General features: G+C 34.7%; 1 protein-coding gene across 10 annotated transcripts in view; it reads left to right on the top strand.

The window, feature by feature from the left end:
• The window catches only part of ADGRB3 (adhesion G protein-coupled receptor B3), a 457,019-nt gene that overhangs the window by 265,926 nt on the left and 176,738 nt on the right, over positions 1-14,355 (top strand). For all 10 annotated transcript variants that reach the window (XM_030489525.2, XM_030489532.2, XM_030489528.2 and 7 more), the window contains 2 exons: positions 2,959-3,061; positions 8,264-8,307. In XM_030489525.2, the coding sequence (XP_030345385.1) occupies positions 2,959-3,061; positions 8,264-8,307 (147 nt within the window). The remainder of the gene's footprint in view (positions 1-2,958; positions 3,062-8,263; positions 8,308-14,355) is intronic.

Genomic DNA, 14,355 nt, shown 5'->3' with positions numbered 1-14,355 from the left:
AATCATTGTACTTTTCCTGCTATAATTTCCTGCACTGAAATGTTCTCTTTCCCCATTTCCTAACCCCCTCCTTTGGATGCTGTATAGCCAAAAAGACCCTTAAACTTCCTTAGGTCAGCTTTCTTAGACTGAGGATGTAGTACCTCAGATGGGCTTTTCCTGTATAGTGTTACTGCTATAGCATTCATAATTTTTCTGTAATATATACCACATTCACTCATTGAACTATAACTTCTTTCATGTTGTCTTGAGGTAGCAACATGCCTTGTTCATAAGTTCATTTTTCTTGAGCAAGAGAGTCATTCTAAAAAGAAAAGAAAACCTGGATGCCATATCACATAGAATCAATATGTATACTCCTATAAAAGAATACTCTCAAGGTGTATACTCAGATAGAAAAAGAGCTTAGCAAAATAATTCTATTATATTAATAGTTATTAATTCAGATTGGAAAAAACACTAGGACAGCAGCTTTGGAAGCTCTTATTGAGCCTTTATCAAACTTTGTCATCTTGAATCTTCAAATATTTATTCAACCATAGTTCCCAAGGCATGTAATACATTTTTTCAGTAATTGATTTCAAAAGTTGACCCTGATGTGCGTTTTTCAGTCAGCAGAGTATCATTCTGTACAAGTTCATTTCCCATTAAAGATAAATTTTAGATTTTTTTGATGAAGGAGGTAATGGTGAGGTGACTCTCCACCTGTCATTAAAAAGCTGTAAGGTAATGCACTTGCCCAGGAAGTCTGAGATAGGCTATTTTCATTCTGTATCATTCCCAATATGAGGGACTGAAACCCACATATTCTACCTCCAGGGATGTTTTGTAAGCTGCCTACTTAAATTCCTAAATAAGTGTTCTCAGCACTAAGTTGCTGTTTAAAAAATTATCTTATCTTCAACAAAGACATCAAAGGTACTGCACTGGTGCTTTTGAAGGAAATTCTCATTACTACAATGCTTTGAGCTTTAATTCAGGGGCATCCTAACATGCTATGTGAGTTTAGAAAATACTTGCCAGATTGCGTTCTTCCAGGGACTATATAAACAGTTAAATACAAGATATGCAGCTGGGTATTCAGCCCAGGACAGCAATGAGTGACATAGATTTCAGTTCACAGAGATATAGCCAGTTACATTTGTTTTCTGGTGAAACAATCTGGTAGGGGCTCTTGAGAACATAAGTGGATTGGTAGAGTTTTAAAATTGACGTACCAAGGTTACAATCTAGGAACCTGAAGTGCTGTTTTGGATCTCACCCTAGGACCATCAGAAGTGTACCAGAATTAGATACAGGAAGGAGATATTTCTCTATCACAAAGATTGACTGTGATCAAATACTGAAATATCAGTATTTACATTAGCTTATGTGAATTTCCAAAATGGACAAAATCTTTTAATAGCTAGTAAGCTCTCTTTCCTCCTGTCTTGATCTGTTAATCAGTATTGTATTGATTTGAAGCTTTGTTCTTTTTTAAGAACACAATTATGTCTTACTTCAGAACATTTATAGATATTCAGCTACTGCATGTACATAAAGGTACAGTCATTACTCCCCCTCTGCAGAACACACTGGAAGTTTGCTGAACATTAATGTTAGTCTGGTAGATATGTTTTTGTCAACAATGTGTGAGATTTTAAAGCAAAAACCAAAGGGAAGAAATAGGAATTAAGTAAAATAGAAAGCCACTTCCATTATATATCCGTTACATGATTTGGCTGAGTAAAATTGAACTAGAATTCAAACCTTGCCCCAGAAGAATAATTTCCTTCCTTGTGCTGAGTAAATTGCCCACTAAGTTAAGTTTCTACTACTGTAACCATGGCAATTCCTGTTTCAGTGATCCAGCAAAATGGAATCCTCTCCTAAATACCATTTCCCCAGAGAAAATAATCAATTAAACAACAAAAACAACAACAAAAATTTATAGTCTATTGTAATTACATCTAAACTGCCTAGTTTCTTTGATACATCTATCTGTGAATACATCTTTCTGTGAGACTTTATGTTTGTTTATGTGCAATCATCAGAAAGTGTTGAAAGCAGCACTACCTACAAAGGAAAATGGTAATGATCGTCAGAAACAGTCAGGCTGATAACTGATGGTTGTTCTAAGCCTGATGGGGTCATAAGAAGCAAGGATCTCAGACATGAAAATCCTGTCAACATGTCTTTATGCCTGTATTAGCATAACCTCCGCAATACTAGGTCTGTCCTAGAAAGGTAGATACAAAACATAGTGATGGAAAGAGAGATTGATTATGAATTATAGAAATTAACAGAAAAGTATTATTTTAGTAACCTCGTACAATAATATAAGACCAAATCTAATCTCACATATATGAGAAAAAAATCATTTGTTTTGGTGGGATTTCTACGGATTATATTTTTAAAAGCACTTAGGTGATAAAGTTGCTCACTCATATACCAAATGCAATGGTTTTTCAAAAAATTGGAAACAGGTAGGTTTTTTCATGAGCACAGAATCAACAAAACTGTAGAATCTCCCATTGCACTCATCCATCTTCACCATTTTACCGTTAGCAGTCAGAAAAAAGTCTAACATAGCACTTTGGAAGAAAAATGACTGTCTCATAAAACATAGCTAGTGGGTCTGTGTTGAGAGAAGCAAATGATATACATTCAAATATTGGCAGAATGTTTGTGTCATCAATACATCCTTCTAATTAGTAAATCATAGTTTAAGGAGTGGCACTTCTGCTACCATTGTTGCTCTTCAGTCTTTAATATGTCAGGTAAGATTGGCAATGAGTGAATGTTTTCACCAATTCCAAAAAAATATATTTTCTCCCTGAATATTTGTCAACTAAAGTAATGGAAAATACCCATGAGATACTTCTTTAAATGAAATATCAGAAGCCTCATTTAACCTCATATTAAATTAAATCTTTCTTTTTTACTTTTTTCTTTTTTTTTTTTTTTTTCCCTCCTCAGGAATTTTACTGTTGTTAATTCAAAAATCATTGTTGTTACTATACGACCTGAGCCCAAAACTACGGATTCTTTCCTGGAGATAGAACTTGCCCATCTGTCTAATGTAAGTACAAGAATAGCTGATATGCTCTTCCAAGTGTATTTACCAGCTCATATAGAGAAAGAAGTGGGATTCTTTTAAATACCAGCTGATAAAACCCAGTTCAACTGACAGAAGTTAAGCGCAGGAACAGCCTAACATACTTTGAAGGGAATGTGTACTTGTTTCATACATATTTTATGCAAAACAAAATTAATTGTTGTTCCGTGAGTTTTGAGGTTTGCATTTAAACAGCAATTCCTACCAAAACCTCTCCATTAACTGCTTTGATGGATACAGTTGAAAATGTAGTGCACTGAATACTTAACCTTTTGCTTCCTGCATAAGTCATAGAGCTCCATAGTTCTTCAGGCCTTTTCTGTCATTATGTTATACACAAAGGCAGTTTCTACATAACCTGTTGTAGCAGCCTTTAATCTCACATTTAAAATGTTTTAAATCTGAAAGAAGGAATTCTATGTCTAACTATATGAAAAATATTAACAGTTTTTCTTTCTGCTGTTGGCAATCTCCCAGCAGCAACAAGGAGAATAAAATATATCTTTTACAGGAAATTTTTGTTGTGTACGATATTGGGGAAATAGTGTTAAATAACAAGCATGGGAGTAATATATGTAAAGGCATGGCATATAATTCTGTCTGTTTATGTTACTGAGAGACTTTACTTTAGTAAAATCATAAAGAGATGATTAGAAGAGACACAGTTACTAAAGCTTTAGTAAATAGTATTGTTATGCAAAAAAACTGTAAAGCTGTGATTTTTTGTTATGAACAGTTGCTCAAGTGGTCATACAGGTACAGTTCAGCTGGAGCAGTTTCCAGTATTCAGTCAGTAGCAAATTTGGATTGATGTCTCTGGGCAAAAGTATGATGAAAACTCTTTGAACTCTAGATCTTTGATTTACATTTTAGTCAAGAAGACACTGTCAATTTGCCATCAGTGGTCACTATGACCCACTATTAAGTTCCCAGAAAAATAATATTGCAAAGGACGTCTCCATGAAATTTACTGCAAAGTTAAGCAGAAAAGAAAAGAAAGGACTAAAGGAACATAAACTAAGCTGACTCCTTACCTTTCAGTAATATTAGAAGTTTATTGATGAAGAACTGTGGAGATTTCATTTTTTATGGTTCTCTGATCTATTTAATTTTAATGTTTTAGGGTGTGCAGTTTTGGGGTTTAGTTTTATTTTATTTCCAACCTAAGTTACATCATACATATTAAAAGAAAATGTCAGCCTTTAACATAACTTTTGTTCCTGTAGGAGATTTCACAAAAATGTAATAGACTATTTGCTGAAGTAGACCACAAATTAATTAATGCTATATAGCAGTGGAAGAAAAGTCCAAAACAAGCCAAAACCACAACAAAATTTTTTTTTTTTTAAATCCATCCCTTTGAGTCATTTAAAAAACAAGTTTTTGCCAAGTTTCAAAATCTTGGAAATGAAATTAAACTTTATTTTTACAAGAGGTTATATTAGAGACACTGATTGTCACCTTGCTTTGTCAACCTTTCAGTAACAGAATATTAACAAGTATTGTATTAGCTTATGTCTTGACAAGGTGAAAAGACAATAACTTTGCAAATAGATATCAGAACCAACTTTTTTTTTAATTTGGCTCGATTTTTGTCCTATAATTTAATCCCAAGAAGCATCAAGTGCTTGGAACAAATTTCCTGTCCTTAAATTGGATTTACATACATAGTACATTTATATAGGATTTTGATCCACCTGGATGTAAGAGTTGGATTGGCAGATATTGGTCAAGAAAATCTGTGAAAGGAAATGAGTTTTACAATTTTAATATCTTTCAATGTTTCGTGATTTTTACATTCAAGTCTTAACCTCCATAATGCGAGTTTGGTTTAAAGAACTAAGGCTCTAGGTGCATAAATTATTTTGTAGGTTTGAGTGTTCTTTGCTTTCAGACTGAATATAATTCTAATCTTCTTTGCTATGAGGGTGGTGAGGCACTGGCACAGGTTGGCCAGAGAAGCTGTGGCAGCCCCATCCCTGGAGGTGTTCAAGGCCAGGTTGGATGGGACCTGGAGCAACAAGGTCTAGTGGAGGGTGTCCTTGCCCATGACAGGGAGGTTGGAACTAGATGATCTTCAAGGTCCCTTCCAACCCAAACCATTCTATGATTCTATGATAATTTTCTCAGCTGAAAACAAGAATTTATTACTATAGAACAAGCTTTATATGTCACATTCAGAAATATATAACTAGTATTAATATATCTTTAGTGGTTGAACATTACATATTAATGGCTTGCAGATTAATCATGGTGTCAATTACATAGATTAATTACTAAACAGCAATTGAAATGCAGACATTCTCTTTCATCTGGTTATCTGGCTTTTTTTTGTTTTGTTTATTTTTTTTTCTCAATGGTTTTTGATGTTATTTTTGTTCTTGTCAAACCTTTGTTATTGAAATGTTGTTAATTCATTTGTTTGGAAACTGTTTCCAAGTTGATTTAATGACTAATTTTTTAAGCAACTTCTAGAGCATGCTTACTTATGTATAGGAGTATACCCACATATTTGTTCTTTTACTTCCCCATCCACTAACTAACTTAAGTAGATAAGACATTATGAAAAAAGATAGACAAATGTCATCATTTAGTGAGAGTTAATGTTAAATTCAAATTAGCCTTAAAATATTAATTCATCCAAAATTTATCATCATTACTTCATTTTATATCAAAATTATCCCGTTTATTAATAAAACCAGAGGATTATTTTTTTGAGGAAATGTAAATCACAATTACAGTGCTGTTTGGAATATAACATGGTATTTGGATTTGCAAATAAATTAACACAGTTGACCACAATGAGAATGTGAGTTGCAATGCATTATTTAGAGAAGATAAGATTTGGTCTTACGCACTGTGTACATGTTGATGAATGTGATCACATTTTTCCGGTAGTTTGATTAAAGAGACACCAAAGTAATCTTTTAAAAACTCAATAAAATCCTAATTGCTCCAGAGAGAATATGAACTCTCACCTTCTGACAGCACAGAAGTTTACTCCAGGGACACAACTAACAAGCCAGCAGTAGTATAAGACATCAAGCTGTCCACGAGACTCAAAACCCTGGCTTCAAAACAGAATTGGCACCGTGCTGCATAGCTGTCAAAGTTGCCAATAACATCTCAAAAGTTCAGTTTGATATGCCAGGCAGAGATATATTTACATATACATTCACACACATATGTCTATTTTTGATATATCTAAGTCCTGTACCGTAATGTATAAATCAATACTGCGACAGTCGTAAACATTAATGAACACAGTAGGTGCTTCCTTAGCTGCAGCTAGGTAATTAAATGGCAAGAGCTGTGATTTTTTTTTCATTTGTATACATTTCAAAGAGAGTGAAACATGATCTGACAGCTGCAGTCTTACTGTGTTTCAGCTTTGCAAAAGCTTTTATTTCCCTCTGGTTTGTAGATTTACTTATAATGGACATTTTTTGTGAAACTGTTTTTGTATTCTTTCTACTTGCACTGTAGAAATAGCAAGCATAAACTGCATAATACCTGGTGCTAGGAAAGGCAGGTCTCAGATCTCAGATACTCAATGTCTTATTAAAATTCAGGTATAGGAATACTTTTTTAATATGCATATAACTATATCATCTTGCAAGTAGAATTTCTTCATAGGATACAAACTAACACTCTTTATAAAAACACATGTTTAAAAAAGCTAATTCTGCACCGTCATTCCATTGTTCTTATTTTTATCTGTGTATATTCTCTTCTATCAATGTATCTCAAAGCTTTTGGCTAAGATGCAGGACCTGGTCTCTGAATCTCAGTGTGCCTCTTATCCAGTGCTTTGTCCTATGCCCTCTTCCCCTTCCTCTTCTTGATATTATAAATACTTCAGGGAATGCAACATCCTTTATTTATATTTGTACAGAGCTATGTTAATATAAGGTACCATAAGTATATGTTGGTTTTAAATATTTATAGTCTAATCATAGAATTCAATGCAGTCAGCAAAATACTGAAATACAGGATGAAAATTTCCCTAAATACATCTCTCACAAGCATTTGCAGAAGGACCTTTCTATCTTTGACAAAAAAGGTGGATGGAAGAATTTAAATATTTAATAAAATTTTACTTTACAGGTTGCCATGTTTTTCTATGAGTAAAACAATTTTTGGAATAAAATAACAAGTTGTGTTTTGTTTAGATGAAGCTATCTACTGAACCAACACTCTTCATGAGAGAACTGCACTAACACTGACATAAGAAAATAGTGTATTCCACCTGTTTCTTCAAATCACATGTGATTTTGTTAAAAATATATTTTTATTCTCTACTTTGCATCTAATTTGTTCATACAGTTCTGACTTCTGGAAATATCTAATATTTATGTTGAATGGGAATACAGTTTTGCAGGTTTTAGCCAGTTCAGTACTTCTAAGTCAATCTGTGTTTTGATAAAGAAAGATTTACAAGATTAGGGATAAAACTTGAATTTTAATTTTGTCACAACTTTTCCCAGGCAGCAAGGTAAACATGAGTAATTATAAGGATGTTTCAATTTCCCAAAATGTTATCCACAGTTTAATGATGTGTAATAAACTTAGATTCCCATCCTGGTTTAAATCAAATCAGAAATCTTCAACTGAGTTTGAAGAGGTTGGAGCTGGGATTATAAAGGTCAACACAAAAAAAAATAATTTGAGCGTAAATCTCTGCTGATTTAGAACCTAATTGACAGACATCTTGTGCAGTGAATGTGGGGTCATCTTAAATCCCAGCCTCCAGATATTTTGCCCAACATATGCTTAAAATTTGTAAAGGCATAACTGATTTTGACATCCAAGCTCCTAAGGGGCCTAAAGTTCTGCTTACAAACATACCCAGAAATGTTCGGTCAAGTCTAGTCTCTTAGCAGATTAACTCTTATCTCATAGTCCAGTTTTCCTAGGATATACCAAATAGACATCTTTACGCTTACCTTATCTAAGAGAGACAATACAACAAACACTCTGCATTTTTCAAGTGCTTTTTAAATACTCCATAAGAATTAACCTTAAGCTTTTGCAATTTCAGTGGCATCAATTCATCAGAGTATAAGTGTGATCTTGTAGGAGGAGACCCAGATAAATGCTTAGGTCAATCATGGCATGGTTTTTTGTATACCAGTAACTAATAAGTTTTATTTGTTTTCTTCTTAGGGCACATTGAATCCCTACTGTGTGCTGTGGGATGATTCAAGAACGTAAGTGCTTCTGTTTGCTATGGCTCAAATATTACAGAATACCTAACAATATTTTAGTTGGTCAGTAAATGGTTTGGTACGAGGACAGGGAAAACGAACCTTTCACAGAGTGAATGTACTATATTCGCCAGTCACTGGGCTCCCTTTCTGCGGATACATAAATTGAAATAATATAATATCTAACCAGAAAGAGACTAGAACTTTTAACCTTTCTCAAGATTAAAATGAGGATATCTAAGAACTGTAGTTCCTTGGTGGTAGTTGCTGGGCAACAAGCAAGTGGATAAATGATCAGATAGATAACTAAGGCAGGCTCCCACTTCTGTTACTGCAGGGAGAAATATCATTTTCAAGTGTGATACCCAGAGCAATCTTCATTTTAGTTAGTGCAAATTTTCATTTTAGTTTAGTAAAATATTAGCTGTATACTAAACAGTGAAAGCTTGCTAACAGTCTTCTGCTACTTGTTTTTCGGTGTGAGTGCCTTCGGTAGCAAAACTGACAATGATGCTGTGAAGAAGTAAATCAGTAAAATCAGTGTGGTTTGAAAAGAATTCCAAGTTTATGCAGTTGTAATTTGCTGCATTAATCTTTCATGGTAAATGTCCCATTAAAGTCAAGGTGAACTTTGCCTAAATACAGATAAAGTGTTTCAAGAAGTATCCCCATACAGTTGTCATATTAATTTTTTAAAGATGATGTTGTACTTCTTGTCCAGGAATAGAATGTACGTCTTATACTACAGACTCATCTACAGTGTTAAAAATCATGTGCCTGTGATTGTGTGAGTGCTTTTATCCTGGAGCCTGGATTTATACCAATACACTGATGGCTGAGAAACAACACTGTAGTGCAGAAATGAGAAACTTTGGATGTGATACTAGAAGTTGCTCCAAATACAAGTAGTACCATAGTTTATACCTCTATGAAAGAATCATAATGAAGTTATTTGCAAGCAACATCATAACGTTTCATTTCTATAAAGTGTGTGGGATAAAGTATGTGCAAGATTCCATATTATGTATTATTATGTGCACATGGAATGCAAAACATTTGGAATATGTTCTTTGTTTCCTCTTCACAATGTTCCTCTTACACAGCAGTAGTACAGTGCTTTATTTACCTTTTTTACATGCAGTACTTTAAGTACTGTGTATTTAGAGCACATGATCTGGTCTCACTTCTCCAGTCCAGAATATCAAAGGCATATTTGCACCGAATTAGACTAGCAAAAAAAAAAAAAAAAAAAAAGAAAAGAAAAGAAAAAGCATGCAGTGGATTTAGCAATGCTATTAAAAGAGTTCATGCAGGTATCCTGGATTCACAACATATGTATTTTGTGCTTGCCACTTGTTTTGCATACATTTCTCTTAGTATTGTTTATAGGGAAGTTTAGTGCTACATGTAAGTAGTGGTTTCATTATGCTTCAGAATCTGGCTGGAAAAGTTAATTTTTGAAACATCTAACATTTACATAAAGCTTACATAAAATAACCTGAGGTTTATTGGGAGAAACAGCTTTTATATTCTGAAGGATACGTTTTATAGTCATACTAGCTGTTGAAGATGTTAAAATATTTGAAGATTTGAGGGTATTCTTAGAGGATTAAGTATTTTGAAAAGTGCTATGAGCCATCAAATACTCACAATAAGATGTGTTGTATCAGTAAGGTCTGCAGCGGCACCATTGTCATTTGTTTTACAAATGACAAATTCTTATTTTATAAGAATGTTACATTATCTCTTACCTGAGTGTGTAAAGGCAAGAGCAAAATTCTGGTTTTTTGCTCCACCCTTTTGGAAAAGATCCCTAATGTTAGCTGTGGCAGCATTAGTTAATTCATAATTTTATCTTTATAATATGGTTTCTTTATGTTTTGGAGTATTTTATTTGTATTTACTCGGGTATAGTTCAGAATTTGTATTCTGGCACTGCGAGTTTTAAATTATCATGAAAGCTCTATAATTCTGAATTGATTCCTATCATTTATAAATCTTAATAAATAAATATGCAGTTGGCTAGGTGATGTTGGGGTTTTGGCAGTGGCTTATTGTTCTTTTATTTTTTTCACTTTTTTCTAAGTGTCAGGAATTAACCACTCCCAGCAGCAGGCAACTGGATTTGATGGATTAATAGCCTCATCCAATAGCAAATCCTACAGAGCTGTCCTTCCAAACTCGGTAATTTTTGCATAACCAGGATTTGGCAAGTGTTTTGGAATAAACTCAACAAAAAGAAGTCTGCTTTTAGTTGAAGGTGCTTAACTAATCAGTAGTCTCTGCTGAGATGGGTATTTAAGTGCTTTTCAGATGAAAACTGTTTGCTTTTATCATTGGCATACAGCCAGCAGTAACCTCTAAAGGTTTTTGCCACCTTTTTAGTCACTTCTCCCACATCTTTATCTGCATGCATTCCAAGTTCACATTTGGTAAATGATACTTCCTCCACTGATCTTGTCAGTTTAATACTTTTCTAACAGCAGGGGAAGTTTTGTTTCCCTGGGTTTTGGGCATGTTTCTCAGGAGATTGATCAGTAATTATGGTTCCCTGTCATCCATCCTTGAAAAAAGTTCTGGATCTGTGAGCTGTGTAATCATACCAGATCATCAAGCTTATCTTACTGCCATTGCTATCTGTGACAATTTGATCATCCTAACTTTGGGAAAAGCAGCTTTAATCCATTCTTTCTATAAGATTTGGTGATTCTTCCCTGTGATGATAATTTATAAGGTTTTACATTTATCAAGCAGGCAGGCTTGTGCCCACTCTATAAGCAGCTAGTGAAATGTGTGTACAATATTGAGATAGCACAACTAAAAAATGAAATACTATGTCATGTATTCTAAAGGGTAAAGTCAAATCCAATAATTCAGCATTTTATTTCAGTTGGTTCTCACAAAATATAGAACACATCTGCCTGTGTTGATTGAAACCAGGCTGTTTATGAGTTCTGGTATTTCCTTTGATATTTCCAGCTTCCCTAAATGAACCTGGAAGCATCAATGCTATGTAAGGAATGATTTTTCCCCCCTCAGAAGTCTGAGTGATATTTTTATACATTCGTTTCAGAAAATGCTTTCTAAATGTTCAGTGCATTCCCATGAACTGAATGCAGTCTTCAGTATCCTAAGACTGAATGCTTCTACTTTCAGTGCATGGGAAAATGCATGGAATATTTTTAATTGATGTTCTGAGGAGAAATAATTTGGTTCCTTAAGCCAACCAAAAAGAACCTCAAGAAAGAGTTCTATCTTTTCTGCTTTGCATTGTCTGGCATGAACAAACTATCCCTGCTGTCAGGAACTGTTTGCGATACATTAATTCCAGTGTCTCAGTCCACGAAGAGAAAGGAAAGAAGTCAGTCAAGTACTAGGGCTGACTTTCCCACCCCACATATTTTAAAGATTTTAAGAGGAAATGAAACTTCTGAAACTTTCTTTTCTGTCCCTCCTACCTTTCTGGAAAGGAAAAGAATAAGGCAGAGAAAGACAGCAAAGACAGTCTCAACCAGAAATTAGTCAAATGGTTAGATCACTTACTTGGGGATTGCAGGGACCAGCCCTTTAATTTTTTCATTATAGAAGTTAGTTAAAGAGTTCGAAACACACTTTTCAGCCTCTCAGGAGCAGCCCATGCTCACTGAGCTGTCGGGTCCCCTGGAGTGTGTTACTCACAAAGTGTCCTGCTGGAACTCTGCCATATTATTTAGGAAAATATTCATGGGTTGGGGAGCTGATTCCCAGCACCTCTATATTTAATTTCACCACTCTTTCCATGTGTTTGTCACTATGCCACACTTAAGTCTTAGCCATATCACTATCAGTGTTTTTTTCCTAGCACTGTTTTGCTTTATGTAAGTCTGGGCAAGGCTGTATAAGCCCAGGGGATCAAAAAATCCTTATATGCATGCATACATTTCCATTTTAAAAATGCCATTTACTGTAGCAGTTTGTACGCTGTCTGAACAGTTCTCTTGAACTTTGTTGCTTTTTCAAGGCTTATATCTGTGATAGGTGCCATAACAGACAGTCTGTATGGAGCTCTAGGATCCATGAAAGTTTGGCCTGACAAAATTAGTCACTTGTCTTAGAGGACCCAGCCCCTAGACTCTTGAACCAGGGTCAAAACACAGTGAGAGGCTGGAAGCTAGGTGCCACCAAGCATTGCAAGTACCACCCTCACATGCAGCCCTTGGCTAATCCCATCATGATGAGGGTGTGGAAGATGGGTAGGCACAGTGGGAAGAAGGTGATTTCTCACATCGGAATTTCAATAGTTACCAACTAATCAGCAAAACAATGCAGATGCTGTATGCGTTGAACATAATGTGGGCACATGTGTTCTCCACAGGACAGTGCCAGTTGTTGCTGGTGTGCTCCACAGCTGTACATGGTGCAACATGACATCTCACAGCACTGGGTAAGGAAAGGGCTTTAGTATTCTGGGGCTCTTTTCTGCCATTTGCTGCACAAGGATGTTATAACAGTATGATGGTGTTTTACTTGTCCATATGTGTACTCACAGCAGTTTGTGCCTGCTGAATGCACAGTTGGCAGAAGTACAATGCAATTAGCTGAAATTTTTAATATTGCAAAGATTTTGACCTGGTTCAGTTTTAGTAAGTGGTAGGTCTGTTCTACTTTTTTTTTTTCCCATTGCCATATAAATTTACATTGACAGTGGTTTAGATTTTCTACCCTGAAACTATGTGAAAATATGAATACCTGTGTATTAGAAATGAGAAATTGTATATGCATTTACGTAACTTCAAGATTTCACTCCAGACATAGTATAACATCCTCCATTAAAAAGAGGGTTAAAAATTTTGCAATTACTTTTTTTAATTATCCTCTAGAGCTTTTAATTATTTTTATCCCATTGTCCCTGGATATAATTGTGGAGAAATAGTCCATAAAAGAATTTGTTCAAAGCAAATAAAGAGCCTACCAGTTAATTGTGATGTTCTCACGGATTTGCCTATAGGGCAGAATGTGACTCAGCTTTATGATATAAGAGTGCATGCATACCAGCAAAACAACTTTTGCATTTTGTTGCCTTGCGATAAAATTGACAGGGAACACTGATCTGCTTTGTCCCTCTCCTCTTCACTTTGTTTTTTAAACTACCATGATGGACCATTACAGTTATTCTTTGTTTGGCCTAGCCTTTGAAAATATGTCTTGGGCTAATCATCAAATAATTTGCTTCTGGAAATCTGAATATTATATTACTTCACAGTCTTTTTTTTTTTTTTTTTTTTTGGGGGGTAACCAGGGGGATATGGAGGAAATAGATTTTTCTATAAGTAGAATAATTGAATTAGAGTAATTCATGTAAGTATAGTTTGGTAAAATATGCCAGCTGAAGCTTTGCTTCTAGTCTTAAGTCAGACTTGTTGGTCCAGCTTTTCAGTCAGACTTTGCTTCTTTCTTATTTAAGGCAGAAAATTTTCTTTCCATGCTAGATTCCATGGTTATGTTTGTGAACATAATTGAAGAGTTAACATTAATGAACTTATACAAAAGATAAATGTCTCCTGGAATGCCTACATGTATGATGAACTTTCCATAATAGAAGGTGTGCAATAGCACAGTACATAATCTGTTCCTGGTTGTCTTGCATAAAGAATTGAAAGACTCTACAGAATCATATTCTTTTTCATTAAAACAATATGGAATGAAAAACCTGATCCAAATTCCTTAGAAGACATTGAAAAAGGCTTTGACTGATTTGCATCAGATCAGATCAAGTAGCAATCCACTTCTCAAGCCATGCAAGTCCTAAATTTAAAAATTTTTACATTTACAAACTATGATTATTCTCTAGCGCAGGAGTACTTAGTTCTGAAATATGTAGGTATTGTACAGTATAAAATGGAGTGTCTTTATGCTGAAGAAGAGTCAGACCAAAATTTTCTTTACTTAAGTCATACAGAAAATGAATCATTATATATGGGAGGAATTTATAATTTAGTTCTTTTTTATAACACTGCTCTTCACTAACACCTACACAGCTATGAACAGAGCTTACATGGCCTGCTGAGATTT

The sequence above is a fragment of the Strigops habroptila genome, chromosome 6 (genome assembly GCF_004027225.2).
Source record: "Strigops habroptila isolate Jane chromosome 6, bStrHab1.2.pri, whole genome shotgun sequence".
Lineage (NCBI taxonomy): Eukaryota > Metazoa > Chordata > Aves > Psittaciformes > Psittacidae > Strigops > Strigops habroptila.
The sequence above is the reverse complement of the archived record's forward strand: the minus strand, read 5'-3'. Positions and strand labels throughout refer to the sequence as shown.